Source organism: Columba livia, chromosome 26, assembly GCF_036013475.1.
Source record: "Columba livia isolate bColLiv1 breed racing homer chromosome 26, bColLiv1.pat.W.v2, whole genome shotgun sequence".
NCBI lineage: Eukaryota > Metazoa > Chordata > Aves > Columbiformes > Columbidae > Columba > Columba livia.
The window spans coordinates 2,316,658-2,342,444 of NC_088627.1; the positions used below are offsets into that span (position 1 = coordinate 2,316,658).

General features: G+C 50.7%; 1 protein-coding gene and 1 long non-coding RNA gene across 2 annotated transcripts in view; one reads left to right on the forward strand and one right to left on the reverse strand.

Moving 5' to 3' along the window:
- GRIK3 (glutamate ionotropic receptor kainate type subunit 3) overlaps positions 1 to 22,606 on the forward strand; it is an 88,343-nt gene extending 65,737 nt beyond the window's left edge. Inside the window, exons 10-16 of the mRNA XM_065041447.1 lie at positions 387 to 590; positions 6,008 to 6,231; positions 10,329 to 10,447; positions 12,419 to 12,636; positions 17,105 to 17,327; positions 17,549 to 17,799; positions 18,798 to 22,606. Coding sequence (XP_064897519.1) covers positions 387 to 590; positions 6,008 to 6,231; positions 10,329 to 10,447; positions 12,419 to 12,636; positions 17,105 to 17,327; positions 17,549 to 17,799; positions 18,798 to 18,992 — 1,434 coding nt within the window. The 3' untranslated portion in view covers positions 18,993 to 22,606. The remainder of the gene's footprint in view (positions 1 to 386; positions 591 to 6,007; positions 6,232 to 10,328; positions 10,448 to 12,418; positions 12,637 to 17,104; positions 17,328 to 17,548; positions 17,800 to 18,797) is intronic.
- On the reverse strand, positions 12,221 to 13,377 carry LOC110364086 (uncharacterized). Its single transcript, XR_002422585.2, has 2 exons — positions 13,237 to 13,377; positions 12,221 to 12,668 (listed from the first exon to the last, which is right to left on the reverse strand). It is a non-coding gene; the product is annotated as an uncharacterized LOC110364086 (long non-coding RNA).
- Positions 22,607 to 25,787: the final 3,181 nt, after the last annotated feature.

The window sequence follows — 25,787 nt, forward strand, 5'->3', positions numbered from 1 at the left end:
CTGCGTCGCTGCTGCGCCGGATTCGGGCTCCAATTTGTCCTCCTCCCTTTGTTGTTTCTCAACGCTCTTCATTTTCAGAGCACGAAATGGTTATTTTTCTCCCTGAAATCCTACCAAATGGAAAACAGTTGGCAGCTCAGAAGAGACAAAATTAAATTTTGTGGGGCAAACAAGGTTGCTAATTAGCTGATGTGCTGTGCAAAGTTAATTTATTCCCAACATGTCACGGTGCCAGCCCTGCTCCATGCGCCTGGCGGCTCAGGCTGACCCGCGGGGTGGCCCTGTCCTTGGAACTAGATGGTCCCCAAGGTCCCTTCCAACCCAAACCATTCTACGCCACGACCGCACCGACCCTTCACGGGGACTTTTTGTCTTCCCGTGTGCAGGAAGAGCCCTTTGTCATGTTCCGCAAGTCTGACACGGCCCTGTTTGGGAACGACCGCTTCGAGGGTTACTGCATTGACCTGCTGAAGGAGCTGGCCATCATCCTGGGCTTCAGCTACGAGATCCGGCTGGTGGAGGACGGCAAGTACGGGGCGCAGGACGAGAAGGGGCAGTGGAACGGCATGATCAAGGAGCTCATCGACCACGTGAGTGAGCCCTCGCTGCGTGTCCCCAAGGCTTTCTGCGGGGGGGACGGGTGCCCGCTGGCTCGGGACTCAGCCTCTCCCTGCCCAGACGAGTGTTGCACGACTTGTTGGAAGAGCAGCTCTTTGACCCTTCTAAATATTCACTGGGGGGTTCTGCACATGGACGTGGGACAGGCCGCCCATGCCAGCTGCTGTGCCCCCCGGGGACATGGCTGCTCTGCCCCCACAAACAGGGGCCAGGGCACAACAGCAGGGTGGCTGAGGGACCCCAGACGTGGCCCAGACACAGCCCAGTTGAATCCGGATAACAGATCCTGCGATTCTGGGATCCAGACTGCAAGAGCAGGTGTGCAGGGGACAGTTTAATACACTTCTTTTTTATATAAACTGAGCTTCTTTTCTAACATCTCCTGGGACGTGGAGCTCCCCCTGCAACACAGCAGCTGTGGCCACTTCTGAGAGCCCATTAAACACCAGCGAAACTGTGGCGGCAGCTTTACTCCCGCAGCTGCCAGAAGTCACCTACTCTGAAACCTTCACTCGCAGGCAGAGGTTGCTCAGGTTCCTAATTAGATATTTTGCCTCCAGCACATCTTGTGATCCCAGAGGCCCAGTTAGGGAGGCGAGGAAAGCTGGCGCTTTTATGAATCTCTTACTCCCAGAAAAAGGTCTCTAGAAGAAAAGATCAGGACAAAATTAATCTCTGATCTCCGCAGCAGTATGAGCCACCCTGCAGCCCAGCTCTGTCCTCAATGTCCTGCTCGAGTGGCACAGCCCCTGGCCACCTCTCAGGTTCCTGGCCACATTTTGAAAACATTGCCTAAGTAGAAAAGAGACAAAAATAATCCCCCATACATAGCAGCTGTGATGCGCTCACGGTTCATGTGAGAAGAATGTGTTTGCTGGGTGAGTCACTCCAGTAAATGAGCTGTGCTGGGCAGGTACAGAGCATTGTCTGGCCGAGAGGCCGCGGAGCTGGGGCTCAGGGATCTGGGTCGTGTTTCCAGATTTGGCTCGCTGCCCTAAATGACATTGGACAAGTTGCTTCTGTGCAAGACTTGCTCCATCTGTAAAACGCAGATGATAATGATTATGTCCCTTGTAGGGACAAAGTGATGCTTAATCAGTTAGCGGAGAGCGCTGCCGTCCTCCGACGGCTCGCCCTGGAGAAGCAGCAAGGACGCGCAAGGACAGCCCTTGGGGCAGCAGGACGCTGCGTCCCACAGGGGAACGCTGCGCAAACCTGCCTTCCTGTGTCTGCTTCCAGAAAACTCCAGACAGCTCAAAATACACATTTCATAGCCTCTTACACAACAGCCTTGCTGGGTTAGACAAGTGACAGTGTCCCGGCAGAAGGGACCGGTGCTTTGACACGCAGACAGGAGCAGGCGCAGAGCACGGGCACACAGCGGCTGCGGCTCTCACCACGGAGTGTCTGGAGTGCAGGGCTCTGAGAAGTAAATTGCCCCAAAGCAGGAAATAAGATAGAAGGAATAGAAGCCAGACTGTCATTTAGTCCAAACCGTGTCACTTTCAATGTCCTGTGAGACATTAGAGGGCTCTCCGGAGGCTTTCAGCCATCCCCAAAGCTGTGGTCAGCTAAAAGAGACAGACCGAGAAGAAGGTATGAGGAACAACCTCATTAAGGAGCATGAAATTCATGGTCAACCTGCATTAAAGTATTTCTTGGCTAACTGAAAAGCAAATTAACATCAAGCAACGGGCAAGGAGCAAACCTGCTCTTCTTGCAGGCTCTGCTGCAGCACCAAGCTGGAACTCTCTTCTTAGCAGGTGTGGTGGGTGCGTGCCCAGGAGAGATTTACACCCAGTGCCCAAACCCCAGACGAAGCCATTATTTTCTTTATCTGCATGTCATTGCTTTTTATAGCAGTGTTTATGTAAAGCATTAAAAAGTGAAACTGCAACCAGATGGGGCCCTTCCTCAGCAGCAAAGCATCTTCAGCTCGTGCGGGGAAAGGAGTAACTGATCGGCGCTTTGCAACGGGAGAGTTCAGCCTTATTTCACACCTCGTAGGAGAAGCGTTGGAGACAGCATTCAAACAAAGTTGTAGCGATGAAAACAGGGCTGCCCACACTGCGAGTTTGGTAGCTGGGCTGGCTTTCCTTCATATTCAGCATCTCTTCTCATAAAAGAATTGGGATTGTTGGGGTGGGAGGACAGGCTGTTGACGCAGTCTCCTGGCTTGTTTGGGAGTCTCGCATCCTCCTCTCTGATGCAGACACGCCTGGCCGCGGGCAGCGATGCCTCGGGCTGTGATCCTTTGTAAAACTGCTTTGTTTCTAGTCTGGCCTTAAGCATAAACAGGAAAAGCAACAGCAGTCGGAGCAGCTCCCAGCATGACCCTGTCTGCCGGGCCCCCAGCAGCAGGTCTGGAGACGACAGCCCCGTGCAGTGACATGCGCAAAGCCCTGCCCTGCTGCCCTTCATCTGCTGCTCAGCCTTCCTCGCCAAAAACCCCGTTCTGAGGGAGTTCCCTGCACTCCCCGGAGAAGCAAACTCCTTCCTCACCACTGGATTTTCATCCTCATCCTCCCCTGCAAAGGAGCCTCCATCCCATGGGAAAGCTGAACGCGGTCCCTGCGCTGCTGTCTGGGGAGCCCTGGGGCACCCGGGTGACACAGAAGCTCCTGTGTCCTGCATCCATAATAAACAGGGACCCTCCTTTCATCAGTAGTGACCTGTCACTGATGTTTATTCATAGAAATCATTATTGGTACAAGCAAAACCACACTGTGCATTGCAACCCATCCATTCTGATTTATGAATTCGAGTTGCCTGGCAAAATGACGCCTGCAAATCTTCCCTTTGTTTGCGGGCAGGATCACGTAAAACCGGCAGAATGAGTTGTTCTGGACATTTTGCACAAACTTGTTCACAAATAAAACTTGTCTTCTGCTGAGACAGTGGATATCAAATTTCCATTCCATCTGAGACTTCACGTGGGAATAAAAAAGGTATGAAAAATAATAGGGTTTCTAATGGAAATCCCTGCCAATGGTAACTATAGAAAAGATGTAATTTCTATCCTTAGGGACGATTTATGACAGTTGATTTAACACTTTCACAATAAATGGGCATTTATTGACAGTAAAATCTGGCAGAAATACAAACTGAACCACATTGCCGTTAACGTTGCTGCGCTGGTGGATGTTTAATCCAAGTGATGCGTTTGGAAGCCACAGGGGCAGGAATAGGGAAAAGCCGATTCTGCTGTATGAAGTGTCCTCCACGTCACACCCGAATAACAATTAAATAAGTAAAACCTGCACTATTTACCTGCCTCTCAGGCAACACATACATCATTAGTTTATGTAAATACCTAACTCAGATTGGCAAAATAAGCACTGAGGCAGCTTATTTTCTTGAATAAATGTTTACCTGGTGCTTATGCTGCTCTGGGCTCGGCCGGGCACACGGCGCTTTGCTCGGGGCTGTGGGATTCCAGTGGCTGTGCCAGAGCTGTTCTGACCCCAGGCCACTGTGATCACTGAGAGCCGAGATAACACTCAGCACTTGCCGACAAAGCCAAGTGTCTCTGCAGAGAACACAATCCACCCCCCGAACACCCGCCGAACCTGCATCAGCTCCAGCCAAGCGAAAATGCTGTAACTGGGTGAATACGGGGATCCAAGCCCTTCAAGGTGTGTTGGAGAAGTGTCTGCACTTGGTGCGTAGCTGCAAAATTCACCTTTTTGGCCTCAATTCAGCAGAACACTCAGGAACACACATGAGGCTTGGAAGGCCTGCAGGCTCTAGGGAAACAAGTGTGTGCTTAAGTGGTTTTGCTGGATAACAGCCTTTAAGCCGCTGGAATTTGTATCATTCCTCATTTTTAATAAAAGCCATCTTACTGTGCAACAGCATGAAAGTTGGGGCTGAGGGAAGGAAGCAGCCAGGGCCTGATAATTGACTTCCCGGCCTGTAATGTCAGAGCACGACAAATGAAAGCGTCACCCTTGGTGGGTTTTGATTTAGATCCTCTCAGTCAGCAAACCCTTAATTAGAGGCCACCTTCAGAAAAATCTGCATTGATAAAAAGGATATGGAAGTGCAGCCCTGTGCTGCCTTTAATGGCTCAGGACACGGCGGAGCGCGGGCCCCCTAATCCACGCTCCGTTCCGCTCCTGCGTGACATTTACTGCCAAGGACACGCGGCTGTGATCAAATCACAGGAGCTGCTGAAATGACACAGTAAAACTTTATTTCTGCACTAAAAGCGTTTTGATCCTCAGGCATCCATGCAGATTCCCTCTCTCCATTTTCTGTGGTGGAGCATAAACTGCCCTGCTGTAACGTTTTGGCAAATCTGGCCGAAGCTTTTTCAGGCAGGCGGTTGTGAGCGAGCGCTGACCACAGAACTGCTCATTTGTCCTGTTCTCCAGAAAAATCCATAGTCCAATTCTTCAAGATCTCCCTTGGTTTTCCCTGTCGAGTCAGGACACTCACACAGAGCTGATGGAGGAGCTAAAATGCTGCATTTCCTGCTGAGCATCCCCCGGCGCGGGGATGCAGAACGTCCCTATGAAAACCCCCGTCCCTCCACTCCCATCAGCGTCACCGCCGGCACCGCCGGCACGAGGGGATCACCGCCAACGTGTTGTTTCCGTTTGCTCTGAGGTTTGACAAATGCTGCTGATTGAAACGGACACTTTCTGTACCACGATGATTTCAAAACGTATTTCCATTTGGCCGGTGACAGGGAAAGGGAAGCAACCAGGGCTTGGCCAAAGAACCGCGTTACAAAACACTACGGAGAGGAGACCCTTCATAACACACATGTATATGTATGTAATGGATAAAAGAAACTTTTCCTATAGAAAAAGGCCCGGATTCCCATATATTTAAAAATATTCTACTGACTTCCATCACAGGTTTGCAATGTCTAACAAGATCACTAGTCCAACCTTCCTCTGCAACCCCGACCCATTTCTTCACCCATTTCTACAGTGAACCCATAGTCTCTGTTGGACTAGCAAGACAGCTAATATTGATTTGAAGTTTGCAAGTAATGACAAATCACTATATCCATTATCACTCGTGGTTAATTTAGAATTTTAATTTTCAGAACCAGATGTTAAATAAATCTTGCATGAGTATGTTAAGCACCTGGCACGGGGCGGGTGCCGCTCGTCTCGAGAAACATGATTTATATGCCCGTATTTCCTCTGGAGTCAGTGGTGCCAGAAGCCCCTGAACACGGTTTGTGCAGCTCTGACAGGTCGGTGTTTGCTGGTCCGGCTCGAGGGACCGGGGACATGGAGCCCAACCTGTGCCGGGGGAATGGGGAACCCCAGGGCTGCGCTTTGGGGGTTTCTGACTGCTGTGGGTGCTTCACCGGGGATGGCGACCCCTCGGTTTCTAACGCCTCTTCCTCTCTCCCCTGTGTCACACACAGAAAGCCGATCTGGCGGTCGCTCCTCTCACCATCACCCACGTTCGGGAGAAAGCCATAGACTTCTCCAAGCCCTTCATGACGCTGGGGGTCAGCATCTTGTACCGAAAGCCCAACGGGACCAACCCCAGCGTGTTCTCCTTCCTCAACCCGCTCTCTCCCGACATCTGGATGTACATCCTCCTCGCCTACCTGGGGGTCAGCTGCGTGCTGTTTGTCATTGCCAGGTAAGGGACGTGGGGGCCACCCCGGCCTGCTCACACCTGCCAGGCTCCCTGTCTGTGTTGGACCCGAACCTCAGTGGGGCTGCGGAGCTCACAGAGCCCCCGTGGGGAGAATTACAGACAAGCCATCCATTGGGGAATCTGTTTCCCTCTTCGCCAGCTCCAGCCTGTGTTCTATCCTTTGTACTGCTTTACCATCCTAAACGCGCTTGTGTTTGTTTGCTTTATTAACATAAACCCGTAAGCCTCTTTCGCTCTCTCAGGGCAGAGGGTTCTACATATTTAGTAGACTTCCAGTACAAAAGAATTTTAAAATGCACTTGCTTTTATGATTTTAGAAGTTTTGTTGCCTTTCCGCTTCATTAGTGTCTCCCTGGTACCACGAAGGGTGATTTCCTTGCTCTGTATCATTCCTCGCCATTCATGCTCCTGTTACCTGCTCCAGGGAGACGCCCCCGTGTCCTGCACTGTCTTCACCTCCTGTTTCTGAACCCTCCACCAGCAAAGCTCCCACAAACCCCTCCCTGTATCAGAAGAATGGAGAACCCATTGCTACGGGTCAGACAATGCGTCTGTTTACAAAATTAATATGCATCTAATTAGCATGTTTAAACCCCTATATTTAAAAGCAGCAGAATTTGCATATATTTGCATGTGTTATGAATTTCACAGAGTCTTTGATGAGACGCACAGTCCGGGGCTGCTCTCAATACGTGATTCCACTTTTTCAAACCAAATCAAAGCACTTGCCCCCTCCTGCCCGCAGCCGCCCCCCCGGCCACACGCGGCCCTCGCTGGGTTTAAATATTGCGCGTAAACACCATGCTGGGAATGTTTCCTGAGCACAAACTGCATGAGAGACTCGGTTCTCATTCCTTCCAGTGGAAGTTGTGCTGGTGGTGCCTTCAGAAGGCTCCGCGCAGCCCCCCCGGCCCGGCCGGGGTCTGTGCAGAGCCCCACGGGCTGTGGTGCCGTCCCCAGAGACCTGCTCCTGTCTCATCCACTGCCATCAACCAGACAGATACTCAAAGCAAGGCTTAAACAGGAAAACTGCAGCAACCAGAATCCATTAACCCCCATGTTACAACAAATCTGCAATTTTCAACATCCCTCAGGTCCACGGAGGCATTTAGAGATGATTTCCTGAGTTTACTGTGAAACATCCTAATTACACATAACAGCAGTTGTCAAAGTAAACTCGGCTTAGCAGCGTTCATGCTGCAGAGCATCTGGGCTGGAGAAGCAGCATCGTCTGAACCCTCCTCTGCTGGGGCGCGGAGCTGGAGAGGCTGCACGTCCCTCCCAGGGGACACGGGATGCTCTCCATGTTCCCCATTTCAACTGCAATCGTTCTCTCTAGAATTTGCAACACATCTCTGGCGAATGGCGACACACACCGGCTTTCCAGGCCCTTCCCCGGCCCCGCATGCGCGCCCAGGGCTCTGCAGGCGCTTTGCACGGAGCCCGTGGGGAGCAGCAGCACCAGCAACCACCCAGAACCGGGGTTCTGGAGCTGGTGCTTAACACACAGAACGGCGGCACCTGGTGCGATCCTGTATGACGCCGAGAGCTGTGTTTGCATTAGCACATGGCTGCACCCTCCGCCAGCTCTGCCCTGCCGCAGACACACAAAATGCAGGGAAACTGGGCAAAACGTGGCTTGCTGGCTTTGTCCTGCCCCAGCTCGGCCCTGGGGAAGGGCAGGATGAGGTCCTCCGCAGTTTTGCTTTGTGTCGGAGATGGAATCAGATGCTCTCAGCGGGAAAAGATACTCATCTGGGAAAATGAACCCAAGGTAATTATGAAAAGGGAAAATATTGCGATGACTGATAGAACTCCTTCACTTATGTGTCTGGTAGCCATGCAGAACGCGGCTAGATGGGCTCTGCTGCCGGAACGCCTTTGACTTTAATGTCATAAAGTATCAGGCTGCTTGTGCGGCTTGGAATGACAATTCAAACACAATTTTACGTTTACGAGTTTATTTTTCCCAACTCGCGTAATGGCCAAATCCAGCCCAAATTGTCCAGCTGCCCCTTTCAAAGTGCGTTAAATGTGAAAACTGTATCTGCATGTGAAATTCCTGGCGATAAACAGGAGGGGAGGCTGAAGGAAGCTCTGGGATGAGCCCTGATGTGAAAACGCCTGAGAAGCCGCATTTGTGAAAGGAGACCCAAGCTGGTCTGTCCACCCCGGGACCCCCCCGGGCACCCCCCGCCCTGGGGACCCTCCTTACCAGGCTGGTTTGGGGCTCAAACTGAACCTAGGAAAGACTGCAATTGTTTCTTTTTCACATGGTTTGTTCCTGACATTTCTTCTGCCTTCCTATTCTTTCAGAGGACATCAAGTGTTCAGCGTAATTAAGGTTCTGCAGGAACGATCTTTCAACACATAGAGATGGAAAGCGAGAGGTTGCATAGGGAACGTATTTACTGCATTCAGAAGTAATGGAAACAATATCTGCTTTTGACCCCAGCGAGGCCTCTAAAATTCAATTCTCGAGAGAAAACCACAATGGAAATAGCAAAGCCTTAATTCAGAGACATGAGTCTCCTGAACTAGGCACCAGAGTCCTCTGCTGATGCTATAATCATAGGTCAATGCCACTTAAAACCAACTTAGAGACTATTTAGAGGCAGGGAAAGGATGGATTTGATCCATCTCCCCTTTTATTCGGTCTTTAGTTATTGACGGAGCCTCTGCTCCCACCCCAGCCCCCCCAGAGCCATCAACAGCAGCAATTTCTAAGGCTTCATGGGGACAATTTGTGCGGGGACCCAACACAGGGTTCCACAGGGTTCCACGGGGTTCCATGGGGTTCCACAGGGACCGTGCTGCTGATTTGAACTGTCACCCGTCCCCAGACCCACGTGCCCTTCAAACGACAGCTAATCACCTTTGGATGCACACCGGGGTGGCAGCTTTAATATCCATCTTAATTGCGATGAGGACTGGGTCATCCATAAGAAATTCCTCTCGAGATGCAATTTAGACTCAAAAAGTATTTCGTGGTAGATCTTTAAACCTTATTTGAAATGCTCCCGTTTCCCCGCTAAAAAAGGCCAAGAAGAGACAAGAAAATAAGCAGGTTTTTGATGGAATATTTCTCAGCCCCTGTTCTGAACCTGAGGAGGGGGAACCAGCCTGCGGGGACCCCGAGCAGCCCCCGTTGGTTGTGGGGTCACCGAGCCCCGCTCGCTCCTTTCCTCGTCACCCTCTGTTGCCGCTAATGGTCCCACTCGCTTTTCAAGCACCGAAGACTCCGTCGCCGCTCTGCAGTTTCCTGAATATCTCTCTGTAATTTGAGCAGCACCAGCAGGTTTTCGCTCGGAAACCTTGAAGTTCTTCAGCGTGTCATCTTGTCAGGCTCATTTGATCTTACCAATTCCCTTTCCGTTTCATATTCTCTCATTGGCAGCCCAAGAAGGTTTTCATTAATTCCTCAACGCTGGTTTTATTCAACAGAAAGGGCTTAGGCATCATCCTTTATACACCCCTGGCACAAATTTACAGAAAGTTTTTAAAGGAGTAGGCAGCATGTAAAGCCAGGTCTGAATTCAGCCTCATTTTTGTTGTCCCTTCTGATTTTTGCTTGTTTAAAAGCCGAGGAGGTGCGCAGGACACGAGACCTGGCCAAGGGTTTGCTGGGGGCCCTTTTCTCCAAATGCACCCACCCTCTGGCTGGGGCACCCCTGAAATTCAGCACCGAGACACCTCCTTGGGTGGCAGCGCGTCTGGCAGAGAATTACAGAGAGAACTGTCTCCTAGCGCAGCCTGTGGGCCGGGCTTTGGGAAAGGGCTGTTGCGAAGCTACACGGATTTCAGAAGGCAGCGGAGATGATAATTAATGCCTGGTTCAAAAGCAATTACACCAATTATGTTTTTAATTTAATCTCTGCAAAATTTGGGACTCTCAGAAAATGTAAATGAACAGCTCTAAAAATATTAGCGTTTCTCCCATTGAAAATCCTCCCCGGATCCTGGCTAAAAGCCGCACGCCCGCTGCGCTCGGGATGGATCCCGGCTCCTGTTCTCCTGCTCCTTCGGGTTCTTCTCAGCCACGTCCCGACTAACGAGCTCTCGCTCCCCCGTGCCCGCAGGTTCAGCCCGTACGAGTGGTACGACGCTCACCCCTGCAACCCGGGCTCAGACGTCGTGGAGAACAACTTCACCCTGCTGAACAGCTTCTGGTTCGGGATGGGAGCGCTGATGCAGCAAGGTACAGCCCCACAACCCCCCTGTCCCAGCATAGGGTGCTGCCTGCACCCCCTGGGCTCCCCAAACTCACAGCATCCCACAGACCTGCAAATCCCCGCTTCAGTTCACCCAAGCAATCGGGTTAATCTCAGTATCTCTGTCCTGGCTCGCTCTGTTTTAAATCAACTTTCACAGAAGACAGAGCATCATCCCCTCTGGTCTGTCTCCATTTTTATCCTCATCTGGTCATTCTGCACATTGTGAAATGGCCTGGAACTCCCTCTAGCACCGGCCAAGGCTGCTGGGGCTGAGCGGATGGATGGTGAGGAGCATCTGCAGGCAGCTCTGCCCGGCAGCCACCGCGAGACTGAACGTTTCCAGTGCTCCTGGTGGAAGATACCACAGTCACAGGGACCTTAGAAATGGGATATGGATGGGATTATGTTCCTATATGTGGTTGGAATAAAGCAAAGGGATATATAGGGAGAGATGAATAGAGCAAATCTGTTAAAAAGATAGCAGAGGGGGAGCTTGTGAGCATCTCTGAAAAAGGAACAAAATTCAGCTGTGATCTAATTGCAGAAAATCCAGGAATAAAAATAAGCAGAAAATGTCAAGCATTTATCACGCTTTAATTTACTGTGTATCAGTAGTTCCACCCAGAGAGCAGCAGAACACGCACTGTGCTCCTGCTCCCACGGTGACGGGCGCTTCCCGGCTGCCCGGCCGGACACGACAGTTGCCAGCAAGGTGTTTGAGCAGGGTGAATCATCCTCGGAGCAAGTGCTGATAAATGAAAAGAGCTGGACTCCTTTTAACTCTGTTCTGCATCTAAGGAGAATGGTATTTCAAAGCTAGACTGATGTCACGCCGGCCGATGCATCAAAGGGAGAAAGCAGGGAAGCAGCAGGATCCTGAGGTGACCCACAGCAGGATGTGGGGAGACCCACAGCATGATTTGGGGTGACCCACAGCAGGATTTGAGGAGACCTGCAGCAGGATTTGGGGAGACCTGCAGCAGGATTTGGGGTGACCCACAGCACGATTTGGGGTGACCCACAGCAGGACTTGGGGTGACCCACAGCAGGACCTGGGGTGACACACAGCAGGACTTGGGGTGACCCACAGCAGGACCTGGGGTGACCCACAGCAGCTCCTCGGCCCCCTGCGGGGTCTCCTTGCTGCGCTCAGAGGAGAAATCCACACTCCGAGATGTGCTTTGGTGCCGTGCTGCTGAAAACTGCTTTGCAAAGCCCAATCTTTGTTGCAAATTCCAGGCTGGATTTATCCTCTGAACACAGTTGTTTCAAACCCAAAGCTCTTTCCTGGCTTTAAAAGGTATCTTGGGCAATTACAAAAATAGCACAACCCATTTAGTCCTTCATGTCTGCTCAATAAGAGTCATTCCAGACCTGTTACCCCTTTTATGCTGTAACATCTCCTGCTTCCCCACTTCTCACCAGTATTCAAAGTACTGGACCCTGATAGCTCCTTTCTCTCTCTGTTTGATTATTTTTTTAAAACCTTGTGTATTTGAACACACTCCCTAGAGTGAATCCTTTGAAAAATAATCCATATAAAAGCAAAGCACTTTTTAAACAGCAGAACAAAACCCTCATAAAAGTTCTGCAATGGTTTGCTATTTAAATCTGATAAAAGCAGCCTGGCTAATCGCTTCCGTTGGAACGTTTCCTGTACGTTGTGCACTGTACCCAAGGTCAGCAGGGAAGGGAGAGGGGTTTTCTGCAAACGTTACAAAAACCTCACTGATTTCCTTGCATGCAAGACCCATGGATCATTTGCCTCAAAACCAGCTGGTTTTAATTGTGTCGCTGTTACAGTTTTGACAGTGGAACCTAATCCTTTATGTATCTATTGGACTGGATGATCTCTCGAGGTCCCTTCCAATCCCTAACATTCTGTGATTCTATATAGATGTGTATAGCGTATAAAATGTACAGGTCTCTTCTCTCTGTTTCCTGTCCCACCCCAGGCTCCGAGCTGATGCCCAAAGCCCTGTCCACACGGATCATCGGCGGCATATGGTGGTTCTTCACCCTCATCATCATCTCGTCCTACACGGCCAACCTCGCCGCCTTCCTGACGGTGGAGAGGATGGAATCCCCCATCGACTCGGCAGATGACTTGGCCAAGCAGACAAAAATAGAGTACGGTGCGGTGAAGGACGGAGCTACCATGACCTTCTTCAAGGTGAGACCAGGCACAGGCAGGGCCGGAACTTTCTGAGAACAAAGAACCAAAGCTAAAAAGGCTCCTCAGCCACCGCTGCTTCTCCTTCTAAGCAGGTTGTTCCAGTCCCTTGCCAAGACTTCACAGAATCCCAGGATGTCAGGGGTTGAAGGGCCCTGGAAAGCTCATGCAGTGCAATCCCCCCATGGAGCAGGAACACCCAGATGAGGTTACACAGGAAGGTGTCCAGGCGGGTTGGAATGTCTGCACAGAAGGAGACTCCACAACCCCCTGGGCAGCCTGGGCCAGGCTCTGCCACCCTCACCCCCAACAAGTTTCTTCTCAAATTTAAGTGGAACCTCCTGTGTTCCAGTTTGCACCCATTGACCCTTGTCCTGTCACTGGTTGTCACCAGAAGAGCCTGGCTCCATCCTCCTGACACTCACCCTTTTTTATATCTGTAAACATGAATGAGGTCACACCTCAGTCTCCTCTTCTCCAAGCTAAAGAGACCCAGTTTAGCTCATCTAGACTCACATCATGATTAAACCTTCCTCTCCTCGTTGCTAATTGAAGTCACAATTACAACATATATTCATTTTATAGCCTCTGAGACTGTACCTGATATTGGCTCAGACACCGTAACACGAAGTGCACATTAGGCTCAGCAGGACAGGCGGATCGCACGTTCTCTAAGCACCTTCCCCGCAGAAGGTCCCTGTTGAATTGAGCCCAAACCCAGCGGCTGCTCCAGCCCAGGTTTGTTCTGTGCGCCTGAGCAAACCAGCTGCAGCAAACGGAGACTTTTCCCAACCCCACTGGCACATTTCGGTTTCATGAAAAGAACTTTTGAGAAGCTATTTATTCCCTGGCAACGCAGATCGAGTTACAGGAATAAACACAGCTCAATTAATTTAGGAACAGCATCTAGGGTTCGTTATAAATCATGCCAGAAATCCTTCATATCTTGCAAAGCGTGCTGCCTCTGAACAAATGCCAGGTTTAATGTGGAGCACGAGTGTGAGTGTGTGTACGTGTGTACATATATACTCACTTGTACAGAAATATTAAATCCTCACAAGTAAGTATCTTCAGCTGGTGAAAATCAATTTATTTTTCCATACAGGCTGGAATTGAAAACCTTAAGCCTGAAAGTTACTTTCCTGCCAATTTCACTGATAAAAAGGCATATATGTCTTGGCAAGATGCCTCGTAGTGGCTCCTCTAAACTATCCCATTAATTTATTTGGGTGACTGGTCCTGACGCGTTGGTTATTAGAGGCAGATTCTGGGCTGTGACTCAAGGGATGGATTCAGAGGCGTTCCCGGCGTCGCTGCAACTGCTGCATTCAGAGGGGCTGGGACGCAGCTTTTCAACAGGCAGCTCATTTAGCACTAATGCGGGCTTTTATTAAGATGCAGAGGGCAGACCCCGATGGTTTTATCCGCTCACGTGAACCGGTGGGACAGGAGCAGGTGGAGAGGGACATGATCCCCAGCCTGTCCCTGTCAGCAATAATCTCCATCACTCCCAACAATCAGGAGCTTACGATGCTGGAATTTCTCTGCCAGGAAGAAGTCAGTGTCAGGCCATTTCTCTTAATGCTTCCGAGTTCCTCTTCATCTGCCTTTTTCAGCAAAGTGGGCATTGAGGGGGGCGTGGGGACCACAGGAGGGTCTCTGCCTGCCACTATCTCAGATCTCTTCTGTGCAACACATAAGAGTAAATACTCATTCCACAGAGAAGAAATCTGCATCTCCCCACAGCCTATATCAGACAGTAACTAACCCCAGTAAGGATTCTAGAAGGTAAATTACCTTAAGCTGTAAAATCAGAAGTCCAGCAAAATAAAATGTCCACAAAACGCCCAGGAAAATAAAACCTCACATGAATTCTTTACTGACTACTAAATGACAACTAATATTATTGTGCCTGATGAAGATGGTGGTTTGGCTTATTTGAATGGTATGTTCTCAGGTAACGCCATCCAAATTCCCATCAATAAGCGTCCGCGTTTGCAGTAGGGCTGAAGTGTTCCGAGAGAACAGAGGAATGAACAACTTCTCCCCAATAGGATAAACTCTTGTTGGTTGAATGAGGTGTGAGCTGGAGCACGGGTGGTCCCCACCACGGCCACCCCTGCGGCTTCTGATTGATGACTGTTCTCACTATGACTGACAATCACTTCCAAATTGGACTCGTAACAACCAGCCAGGTCTATCCGACTGCCAGCGCTGTGCCGAGAACTACAGCTGGTCAATCTTCACTTGGAAAAGGAATGTTCTTGTCTCGTGCCAGCTAAGTTAAACTAATAGGAAATAAGCTCCCAGTGAGGACATGGCAGGTTTTAGACCTTGGGGAGACCCTGAGATTGCATCGAGGGCCTGACTTGCCTGAAGGAGCCACCACGGCCTCATCTGCGGGGACACGAGGACATCGCAACCAGCGGCGCTTTGCTGCGGGGACACGGGCCGTCTCTGGGGGTGCCCACCCCACCATGGTGTCCCCCTGTCACCGGTGTCCCCCTGCCACCTGTGTACCCATGTCACTGGTGTCCCCCTGTCACCGCTGTCCCCCCCACCACAGTGTCCCCAGCTGGGACACCCATAGCAGGCTTGACACAGCGCAGCTGCCAAACCTTGACTCCTGGCATTTCAAACCACAATTAAGTCCTTTCAGCCGGTCAGAAACGGTGATTTAAGAAGAGAAAAGTGTTTTTTCTCTTCCAGGGAGCCCTGTCTCATGTAATTTAAGTTGCCCGAAGAGCAACAATGCCTCATGCAAGTCCTATTAGATTCACTAAATGCAGCCTATTGATTTTTTGCCAGTTTATTTTGCTCTATGCTTTAAACTGGGAGAACACTGATGTTGTTTAAGAGCTCTGTGTCAACACCCAAGGAGCATTAAATGAAGGAAGAGAAAGAGAGAAAGGGAGAGCCAGTGAACCCAGAGGCCTCTGAAGTGAACTGTATAAATGTTAAACAAGTCGTTATCAGCAAGCCGAGTATGCTATTCATTTCAATTACCCATTGTAATGCACAGATATTTAATAATCCTTTTGGAGGCTACATTTCTTGCCGCTCTTTGAGGTTTGATAGATGCCACAAATCTACCTTAGAGGCACTGGACCAGATTTTCAAGTGAGGGAGATTATACTGCCTCTTGAATGGAATTTGCTCCGCACATCCACGGCTGCACGTTCATCGGGTGGATTATGACAAACAGGAGCTTTAACTGAGACGAAATGAGCCTGTGGATATTTCAGGCAGGAGAATGAGCCCGCAGGGCCAGAGGAACAGCCTTTGTCACCGCACTACGCCCACCAGCGCTGGGCTGGTCCTGGCGACTGCCATACAACGTTTAACTTCTGTTCAACGTGCTGAAAAACGCCTGGGGTGGGCAGGCAAAGCATTTGGAATAGCAAGCACTGCAAGGGACTGATTTTCTTCATTAATTCAGCCTTATTTAGTGTTTTTATCAGAAGAATCTATGCTCAGGGTGCAGGTGAGCACATAACCCGACTCCAGGCTAAGCGCAAAGACTGAGCCCCCTGTTTACCACCCGGCTGCTGCTCGGTGCTACTGGGGACGGGGAGATTTTGGCTGACCAAGCTGCCTCTTCCAGAATAAAAAGGCACAAAGACGCAGGAAAAACATCAGGAAAAACAAGAAATGAGGCAGAAAAGAACAGCACATCAAGGCTCAGGCAGCACCATGAACACGAGCCTCAATGTCCAAGTGCTTTTCCAGCCGGGACGGACAGAGGAACAGACACAGTGACCAACAAGCGGCACTTCAGAGAAAGCATGAGTGCCTTTCTAGGCAGGATTTCCAGACTGAAGCCAGTTATCTTCCTGACAACCTACAGAGAGATAGCCCAAGAGGTGGCCATAGCTAAATGCTGTATTTCAAACGTCATAGAAAGACATAAAATAACCATATATCTTCCCACCCAACACATTTTCTAGAAGAATAAAACATTCACATGAATAGCAAGCTAGAAAACATATTCCTCCTTTTCTAACAGAACGCCTGCTGATAGTGAAAGAATAGGCATGCTTATTTTTAGCCGTAAGACAATCTTGAATACTTCTATCCTCTGTTTATGTGGCTACGTTAAATTTGTTTGGCAGTTGCACACATCTCGGAGGAGACATGTTTCCTTGTGATGCTTGAGGAAAGACAAAAATATAACAGAGCGTGTGCAAAAGAGAAAAACAAATGCTCTGAAATGTTCTCTGTCTTCTCATTGTGCGGAAACACTACAGGAGAAACCAAATTCTGGTTAGGAGACCAATACCTTTAAATAGACCCAGTGTAATGCCGAACGACACCGGGCAGGGAAGCAGGTATTTAAGACACGGTCAAACTGGTAGTGATTCCATTATGTGATCTGTTCTCAAACTGGTATTATAATTTACGGTAAAGAACCCTGTTTCAGCAAATAGAGGACTAATTCTTATTGGGGTGGGGGGTATTGTTTTTCCAGAAATCCAAAATATCCACGTTTGAAAAGATGTGGGCTTTCATGAGCAGCAAACCCACAGCACTGGTTAAGAACAACGAGGAGGGAATCCAGCGAACGCTGACAGCCGACTACGCGCTGCTGATGGAGTCAACCACCATCGAGTACATCACCCAGCGCAACTGCAACCTCACGCAGATCGGGGGGCTCCTCGACTCCAAAGGCTACGGCATCGGGACGCCCATGGGTAAGCGACAGCCGCAGGGCTTCTGTGGGCAGGAGGGGACTGGTTACCGCAAATCCAACCAGGGGATATGGTATTCCACTCCCAGCGGCGAGCTTCCAAATCCCAAAGCTTACGCTGTCTGCCTGTTGAAGAGAGGTCTGAAAAGCTTTGCTTGATGCAGAGACATTCCCTACTTTGCGCAGTACATTCCCCCTATGCATAACGGTGTTCCCTCTCCCCAGGGTCACCGTACAGGGACAAGATCACCATTGCCATCCTCCAGCTGCAGGAGGAGGACAAGCTCCACGTCATGAAGGAGAAGTGGTGGCGGGGGAATGGCTGCCCTGAGGATGAGAACAAGGAGGCCAGCGCTCTGGGCATCCAAAACATCGGTGGGATTTTCATTGTCCTGGCAGCAGGCTTGGTGCTGTCCGTCTTCGTGGCCATGGTGGAGTTCATCTACAAGCTGCGCAAAACGGCGGAGCGCGAGCAGGTACCAATTTTCCCAGTCATTGAGGGTTTTGTACCCCAGAGCCAGGCAGGGAGATGGGCAGAGGGATCCAGCCCTGCCCGTGCTGCCTGGAAACCCAAGCAGCCGCAGCCTGCGGGCTGAAATGCAGCATCCCCAAAAAATGCCATCCCAGGGCTCACTGCTCTGTCCCGCTCCCCGAGCCTCAGCTCCTGTCCCCTTGATCAGGGGCATCTGCTGCTGCAGTAACTACTCTGGTAAACGTTAGTAGGGCAGTTTTGAGCAAGACGACACGTAAGTCATAACAATATGGGCAGAGGACCCTGGGAGGGACCTTTCTGAACTGTTATATCCAGCCACCACTGTCACACACAAGCATGTTGCATATTCCAGGCGTAACATGTACACACATGAAGTTTCCATCTCTTCTCCCCACTCCTGTTCAAAGAGCCATAAGGAACTGGTCAGGGTCCACCAGGAAGCCTCACACTATCTTACCAGCTTTTCACAACACTTACACAAACAGCTCATCCCATACGTGAGTGCTTATTAAACCAGAGGATTGCTGTTGTGCTTTTTCCTCTTCCTTGCATGTTGTGGTATAGTAAATGGGAAGCACATTTGCGTACATGACTGGAAATCAAAGCAAGCTGCTCCTGTGCTGGACTAGACAGATGAAGGCAAAGTGCCCCCCAGCAATCCCAGCGGTTCCCCAGCCCCCTGACCCCAGCGCACAGAGCTGGCAGCCCCAGCAGGGATCACACACCGCACCAGTGCGCCAGCAGAGCCTGCAGCTCTGCCTTCCGCGGGGCTTAATTCCTCAAAGGTTCAGTTCTCACCAAAGGAGAGAGGGGTCAGCCAGCCGCCCATACATCACTGAAGTCCCACTAAGCGCAGCTGATGCCTTAAACGCAGCCTAAACCTCACGCTTGCCCTCTGCAGAGCTGGCTTTCAGGGCCCTCCTGCTGGCAGAGAGGTCAGCAGAACATTTTACCAGGAGTAACGATGCTTTTTGTCCCCAGCGCTCCTTCTGCAGTGCCATGGCCGACGAGATCCGGCTGTCGCTCACCTGCCAGCGCCGGGTCAAACACAAGCCCCAGGCCCCAGTGATGGTGAAGACGGACGCCGTGATCAACATGCACACGTTCAACGACCGACGGCTGCCCGGGAAGGACAACATGACCTGCAACACCGGATTGACACCCGTGTTTCCCTAGGGAATGGGAACGGGGGGGCGGGAGGGAAGAACTGCGGCAGATGAGGCTGGATGCACTCTGAACTAGGGAAGAAAGGATTAAGAGACAAGAGGAATAAAATACAAAAAAAAAGCCTGGTTTGGCTCATCTCAAGAACAAGGCCTTTGCAACACAGCTGCATCGATCACCGGCAGAGGAGAAATAACTTCAAAGCACGGACTGTAATGTGGGACTTGGGGCTTTTCTGTTTTGTTTTTCTTATTTTTCATTGCTTTTTTTTTAACACTTAGATCCCACAGGCCTCATGGAGTCCAAACACACTACCATCCAGGAGTCTGATGTTTACATACTGAAAACACACGGAGGCCAAACAGAGTTGAGCCAAACTGACCCTCGGTGGGTAAGGAGGAGCCCCCGAGCTCCCTCTTTAGCATGGCAATAAAAAGCGACACTTGGTCAGGTGTGGCGTGCACGGCGTCTGTGCGAGCATTTGTCCCACAGGGACACACGCGGCACGCTTCGGCTGTCCGGGAAAGGTCCGTGAGTGCCGCAGTGGCCACAGCCGTGCCGGCTGTGGGAGCAGCTCGGTGACACCATGCCCGGGGCCGTGCTGGCCGTGCCGGGTGAAGGGGACACGGCACCGCACGCGGCCAATCCACAGAGCTCACCGGAGAGCCTGAGTGGAGTCCAGCACCTGGGCAGGGCTGGGACAGCGCGGTGTGCGCGGGGCTGCTGCCACCACCCACACCCTGTGCCAAACCCCAGCCCAGGCCCAGGCTGACATCTCCAGGTCCTCTGCTCCTTCGCTCTTTCCGCAAAGCTCAGTCTCTCCTGCGAAGAACCGCAGAATGCGGCCGACCCCACGGGCTCCCGCAGCGCAGGACTGGAGCTGTTTCCAAGAGGCAAACGGTACTGATTCCCATGAAATTTGGCAGCACCGCTGCATGTGCACCTGGAGCAGGATAGGACCATCTGTCTGGACCAGGACTAAACGCCCCCCGTGGCAGCAGAGACCTGAACGGCCAAGGCTCAGCCCGCACGGCCAGCGCTGGGCTGGGACGAGCATCGCGGTGCGAGCCCAGCCCGACACCCCGGGAACCGCAGCCTGCAACTCCACCCCATCTCAGCAAACACACACCGAAACGTTTTCAAGGAATCTTCCGTGAACTGTGTTCTTTTTAGGTTGCTTAACCCAGAAGGCTGGTCCTGCAGATGAATTTAGTCAGAATTACCAAAGACCCCTCTGCTGACCTAAAGTAACGCCCGAGTAACATCGCTCGGCTCTGTCCCTCCACAGGGAACGGCACGTGTGGCCAGGGGGACACTCTGCGGATTAATTAAACAAACAGAAACAGCTCTGCCCGTTCTTACCCAGAGCATCTCATGGCGAGTATTGCAAAGGTGCTTAAAAGCTCTGACTTAAACGCTGGTGTTGAAGAGAAGAGCAATGTCCTGCCCTTGCACGCGTCAGGCTGACGGTGACGGATGGTGCCCAAGCTCCGCAGCCCCAAACTCCATCGTGTCGTGAGCACAGCGACCGCAGCAACCGGCACCTGAACCCACCTGCTCTGCCCTTCTGGAAAGTTGATCCTCGCCCAAAGGAACAAACCTGTTTGTAGCTGATTTCAGGGTTGGTTGTTTTTCCCCACCTGTCTCTTCCTGAGGCTCAGTTAGGAAGGTTGTCTTTGGAGCTGATAAGAATTAATAAATTAGCTGCAGGGGAGATAGCTGTTCCCCTGCTACCGCAGAACATAATTAGTCCTTGTTTTGTTTTTTCCATGATGTAAAAAAGCAACATAGTGACCCGAAACAGAAGAAGGTAATTTGCCATATTTTAACTCAAGTAAAGATATGCAAAGAATTTACATTACATTTTCACATTTTCACAGAAACCATGAAAAATTCGGGGTGAAAGCTGCCAACTCGACGGGCACCATATTCTGAGTAATTTGCTGACCAGACGCCTACAACAGAGGATGGATTGAAGTGTGGGTCCCTTTCCCAAAGACATTCTTTCTGTATTTCTTTGCAATCCTTAGGCTTGTCAGAGTAGTAGGTTTTATGTTTCCTTTACAGATTTCTAAACTCTTAGAGATTTTTACAGTTAAGGCAGAGAGGAAAATAAAGCCTGAAACTGGCTTTAAATATCCAGAGAGATTAAGATACCACAGAAAATAGCATTCATTTTGCTTCCTGGCCTATTTTTTAAAAATAAATAAATATTACTAGTACCATTTATTCATCCTTTGCACCAGTTCGATTTGATTTTGCTCGCAAACATCCCAGAGTGCCGGATGAGAATGTGGAATCACTGGTGCTACCTACCAGCAGGACCAAACCCTGCGGATGAACCTTTTTCCTTCCCTGCACCCACCATTACTCAGCCACGAAACAGCAGCCAACGTTGCGCAGCCACACTGGGGTTTTATGTTTAAATCCTGAGCATTGAGATGTTGGACACATTCAGTGTGGGAGCTGGGGGCTCCCTGGGACCCCCGCCCGGGAACCGCTGCCTCCCCTTCCCAGCAGCTCCTGCTCACTGGGAACTGGGTGAACTGGTGCCAGCCCTCGGCCGCGCTGCTGGGACCCAGCGCAGCTCCACCGCAGGAGGGGTAATCCGGCTGGTGGCTGCTCAGCTCGGCAGCACCTGGCTCTCATGTCCCCCGTGTCCCCTGAGGTGACACAGAGGAGCCGCCCAACACTTCAGAGCAATGCGCTGGGACAGAGCTGGTGACAAAGCCTCTGCCGGCTACTTGGGACCTGTCTGTGACTATCGGCAACTCGCGTCTTTGAAACCATCTGGCTTCCAGCTTCGTTTCAATCAGCTCCATCCTTCACTTGGAAAGACTGAAAAAGTGAGGAGGAAATGAAGAAAACCCAGGTTTGGGCTATTAAACTGTATCTAAACTGTTGTCACCTCAGTTCACTGTCCCTCCATCGCTTGCTTTGTCCTTCCAGCTCTCCCGTGACACAGGGAACAGCTTTGCTCAGCGTCGCTTTTCTGCTCGGAGTTGACCAGCGGCACGAGTCGGGGACCACGGCGAAGGGGAACCAGCAGCCCCAGCCCCGGGCAGCCCCTGCTCCCCCGTGGTGGGGTCCCGGTCACGGTGACAGGACCCCCCAGATCCCGGCGGGTGTCACTGGGCACCCACCAAACGCGTGGGGACCCCATCACCCAGCGACCGCGGGAGCGACGGCACCGGGGCTGGCGGGACATGGGCAACACAAACCCCCGTCTGTACCTTATTGGGACACGTTTCTCAAAAAAAGACACATACACAAAAAAAAGAAAAACAAAAAAACAAAAAAACAGAAAAGAGTGGAAAAAAAGGAAAAAAATGGTCTCCATGACATTCAGGGGATTTTTTCCTTTGTGGACATGCAGAATTTCTATGAATATAGTTTTTTGTAAACATTTTGTAACAATTTTGGTTTCATAGTAACTGTGTTACTTGCTGATCATTCTAGGCCAATGTAAATAAAATTTACAGAAAAAAAAAGAAAACAAAAAAAAGAAAAAATTCCGATTATTTTCCTTTTTAAGACACTGTGATATATCAAAAGTGCACAGTTTGCTGTATGAAGTAATATGGTTTTAAATTTTAAATAAAAAAGAATTTCTAGAAAATAACAAAGTTGATGCCTGTTTATACTGAACCCTTGTTGAATGTTGACACCCAAAGCGGAGCTGTTTAACGCCACCCCCAGCCCCCCCGACCGCTGCAGGGTTCGGAGCAGCTCCGCTCACCTGCTGCCCCTCGCACGCAACCAGAAATCTTATTAGCCTGATAAAAACTGAAAACACCCTCAGGGCCAATGTTTATTAGCCTGAAATGTTTACGACTCTGCTTTATTGCGTTGAGGCGGGAGCAAAGCTCCACGGTTTGCAGGCGGGGAGGGATGAGAACAGCCCGGGACGGGGACTCCGCTCCCGCACGGAGATGCGCTTGGGGCCAAAGGGTGGCATCCTGTATCCAAACTGGCGTGGTCAGCAGGCCAAGGGCAGTGATCCTTCCCCTGTGCTCTGCATTGGGGAGGCCACACCTGGAGTGTTGTGTTCAGTTCTGGGCCCTCAGCTCAGGAAAGAGATTGAAGTGCTGGAGCGGGTCCAGAGAAGAGCAACAAGACTGGGGAAGGGACTGGAACACAAGCCCTATGGGGAGAGGCTGAGGGAGCTGGGCTTGTTCAGTCTGGAGAAGAGGAGGCTTAGAGCTGAGCTCAGCACTCTCTAGAACTACCTGAAGGGCAGTTCTAGCCAGGTGGGGATTGGGCTCTTCTCCAGGCAGTCAGCAATAGGACAAGGGGCCATGGGCTTCAACTCTGCCAGGGGAAATTGAGGCTGGAGATTAGAAAGCAATTCTCTGCAGAGAGAGTGGTCAGGCATTGGAATGGCTGCCCAGGGAGGTGCTGGACTCACCGGCCCTGGAGGTTTTGAAACTGAGATTGGACGTGGCACTTAGTGCCATGATCTAATCAATGGACTGGAGTTGGACCAAGGGTTGGACTGGATGATCTCTGAGGGCTTTTCCAACCCAGTCCATTCTGTGATTCTGTGATTTTCAGCACTATGCTTGTGCATTTCTTAAATAACCCCTGGAAATTGCCATTTCCTGTACACCAAGGTTTAAAAGACAATTCTTTCCCATTTAACTTATTTTTAAGGGTCACCCTCATCGATCTTTCTCATCCCTACTCACTCCACCCCGCTGGAAAATCGCAGCTTTGACACTCCCGCCAAGGAAGGACTTTGAGAGCAGAGCTGAGTCTCGCTTTTATATTCTAAACCCCGATCGATATGCAGAGAATATATCAAAAAGAAGAAGGGGGAAAAAGGTAAAAGCGACTGAGGCCGTTGCAAAGCTGCTCGTGCATCGCTCAGCACGTGCGACTCGCTTCTGGGAACGAAATCCCACGGATGCGGCACAGGAACGGGCAGGACGGGCAGCGCGGGCTGACCCTGCGCCGCAAACCTCCGGCGGCGCTAGAAACAAAGGAATTGTCAACATTAATCGTTATCACCAATAACGCCAGGCAGCAATTAACCTTGTCAGTCAACAGATCAACCTTCGCCAACTGTGAACCCGCCACCTGAAAGCTGCCAATCATGCTACAAATGAATAATTAATTGGACAACAGATTTCACTCATAAAAAAGGAGATCAGTTCCCTTTGAGCATCAATTAGTCCCTCTGGGCAAAAAGAGGAAGAAACCAAGAAACGCTGAGAGAGGCATCTCTGCCCCATCTCACGCTGTCCTGTTCCAGCCAGGCACTTTCAGACATTGTAGATCTTCAGCTCAGCAGAGAGAACAGTTTTTAACCTGTGTTTCTTGCAGCAAAGCCCCATTTTACAGCAGTAATTGTACATCTGCGAGCAGGTGTTTTCCTGCCGCCGCCAGCACTGTGACACGTCCCTGTGCCCGCGCGTGGGGAAGGACGGACGACGGGGACCCCCACGACTCCTCCCTTGCACCCCTGCTCAGCAGCTACCAACACCGACTCCTTCCTCAAACGACACCAAACAAAAACTTTGTCACTCTGGAGGGACTCAGGCAAATTTGGACCTAAATGCTTTTAAAGGCAAAATACACCTGATTTCCTTAATGCAACTTTGGGGATGGAGCGGAGAGAATGAAGGCAGGCGATCCAGCTTCTCCTCTAACGCACCGTGAGGCAGGTGGAATGGGCTGAGATGGTCACAACACGTCTCAGGAATGGGATTTTTGTCTTTCCTCTGCATTTCCAGACTTTGAAAGCGTAACAAAAGACACCAAACCCAAGCCAGCAAGGCCCCGCCTGCTCGGGAGCAGCTCAGCGGAGGCGCTGGGCACAGGGACGGCGCGGAGCTGACGGTGCTGAGCAATTTGCTGGGGCAGACAGGGCGCTGACACCTTTTATTTTAAGTAGTATCAATGGTGCTATTTAGTGCACTCCGAACACTGACTGAAAGCATGAGCTGAGTAAACAGGAACTCTTTTGGCAGCACTGAAGTAACATATGGGCTCTGGATATAATGTGCCTGGAAATGGTTTTTGTACATTAGCAGCGAAGGCTCCGTGACCCCAGAGATGCTGCGCAATGGCCGGGAGGAGGACGGTGCTTGGAGAGGCTCTTTTTGGGGGGCATGAAAGGGAAGCAGGTGGAACCAGAACACAATCTCTGGCAGAAGGGAAAGCGGGATCATTACAGGGAGAAAGGGGAACATGGCAGAGTATAGAGTTAGATGAATCATTGCAAAAAACCCCAGAAGTGTGCTGCAGAAAGGTTTCAGGCTCAGACCACCCCATCCTTTTAGGGCTTTTTTACCCTGCACGATTCCAAGTTGCGGGAAGGGAATGGGGTTTATTCCACGTATTTCAGCAGTATCACTCTCCCCTTTGGTGGCCTAGCTAGAACTGCTCTGAGAGCCAGAATTAAAGTGTTTAAGAAGCATCTGTCATTATTAAAACTAAGTTGCTTTGCAATATTACTATTTTGCAGCAGTTTCATTATCTTATGTAAATGAGCTGTCTGTTCCCTTCTGCAGCGTGGGCTGCAGAGGGATGGGAGCCCCAGTGAGAAAATTTATTACTAGCCTCTCCCTCTTGAGATTATCAATTGCAAATGAAGGAGCATAAATACATCTTCTTTAGCTGCTTATGCCACATTAAGGAACATGCTCCCAGCTAATGGCTTTGCCACTCCTGTGCGCTCCGACGGGAACGGAGCGCGGTGCAGCAGGACTCCTCCAGCTCACAGCAGCATTACGGAGGCTGGAGGAGCCGGGTGCGAAGCAGCAGGTTCTTACAACAGTGCTAATCCCAGTCTGCCCTGCAGAC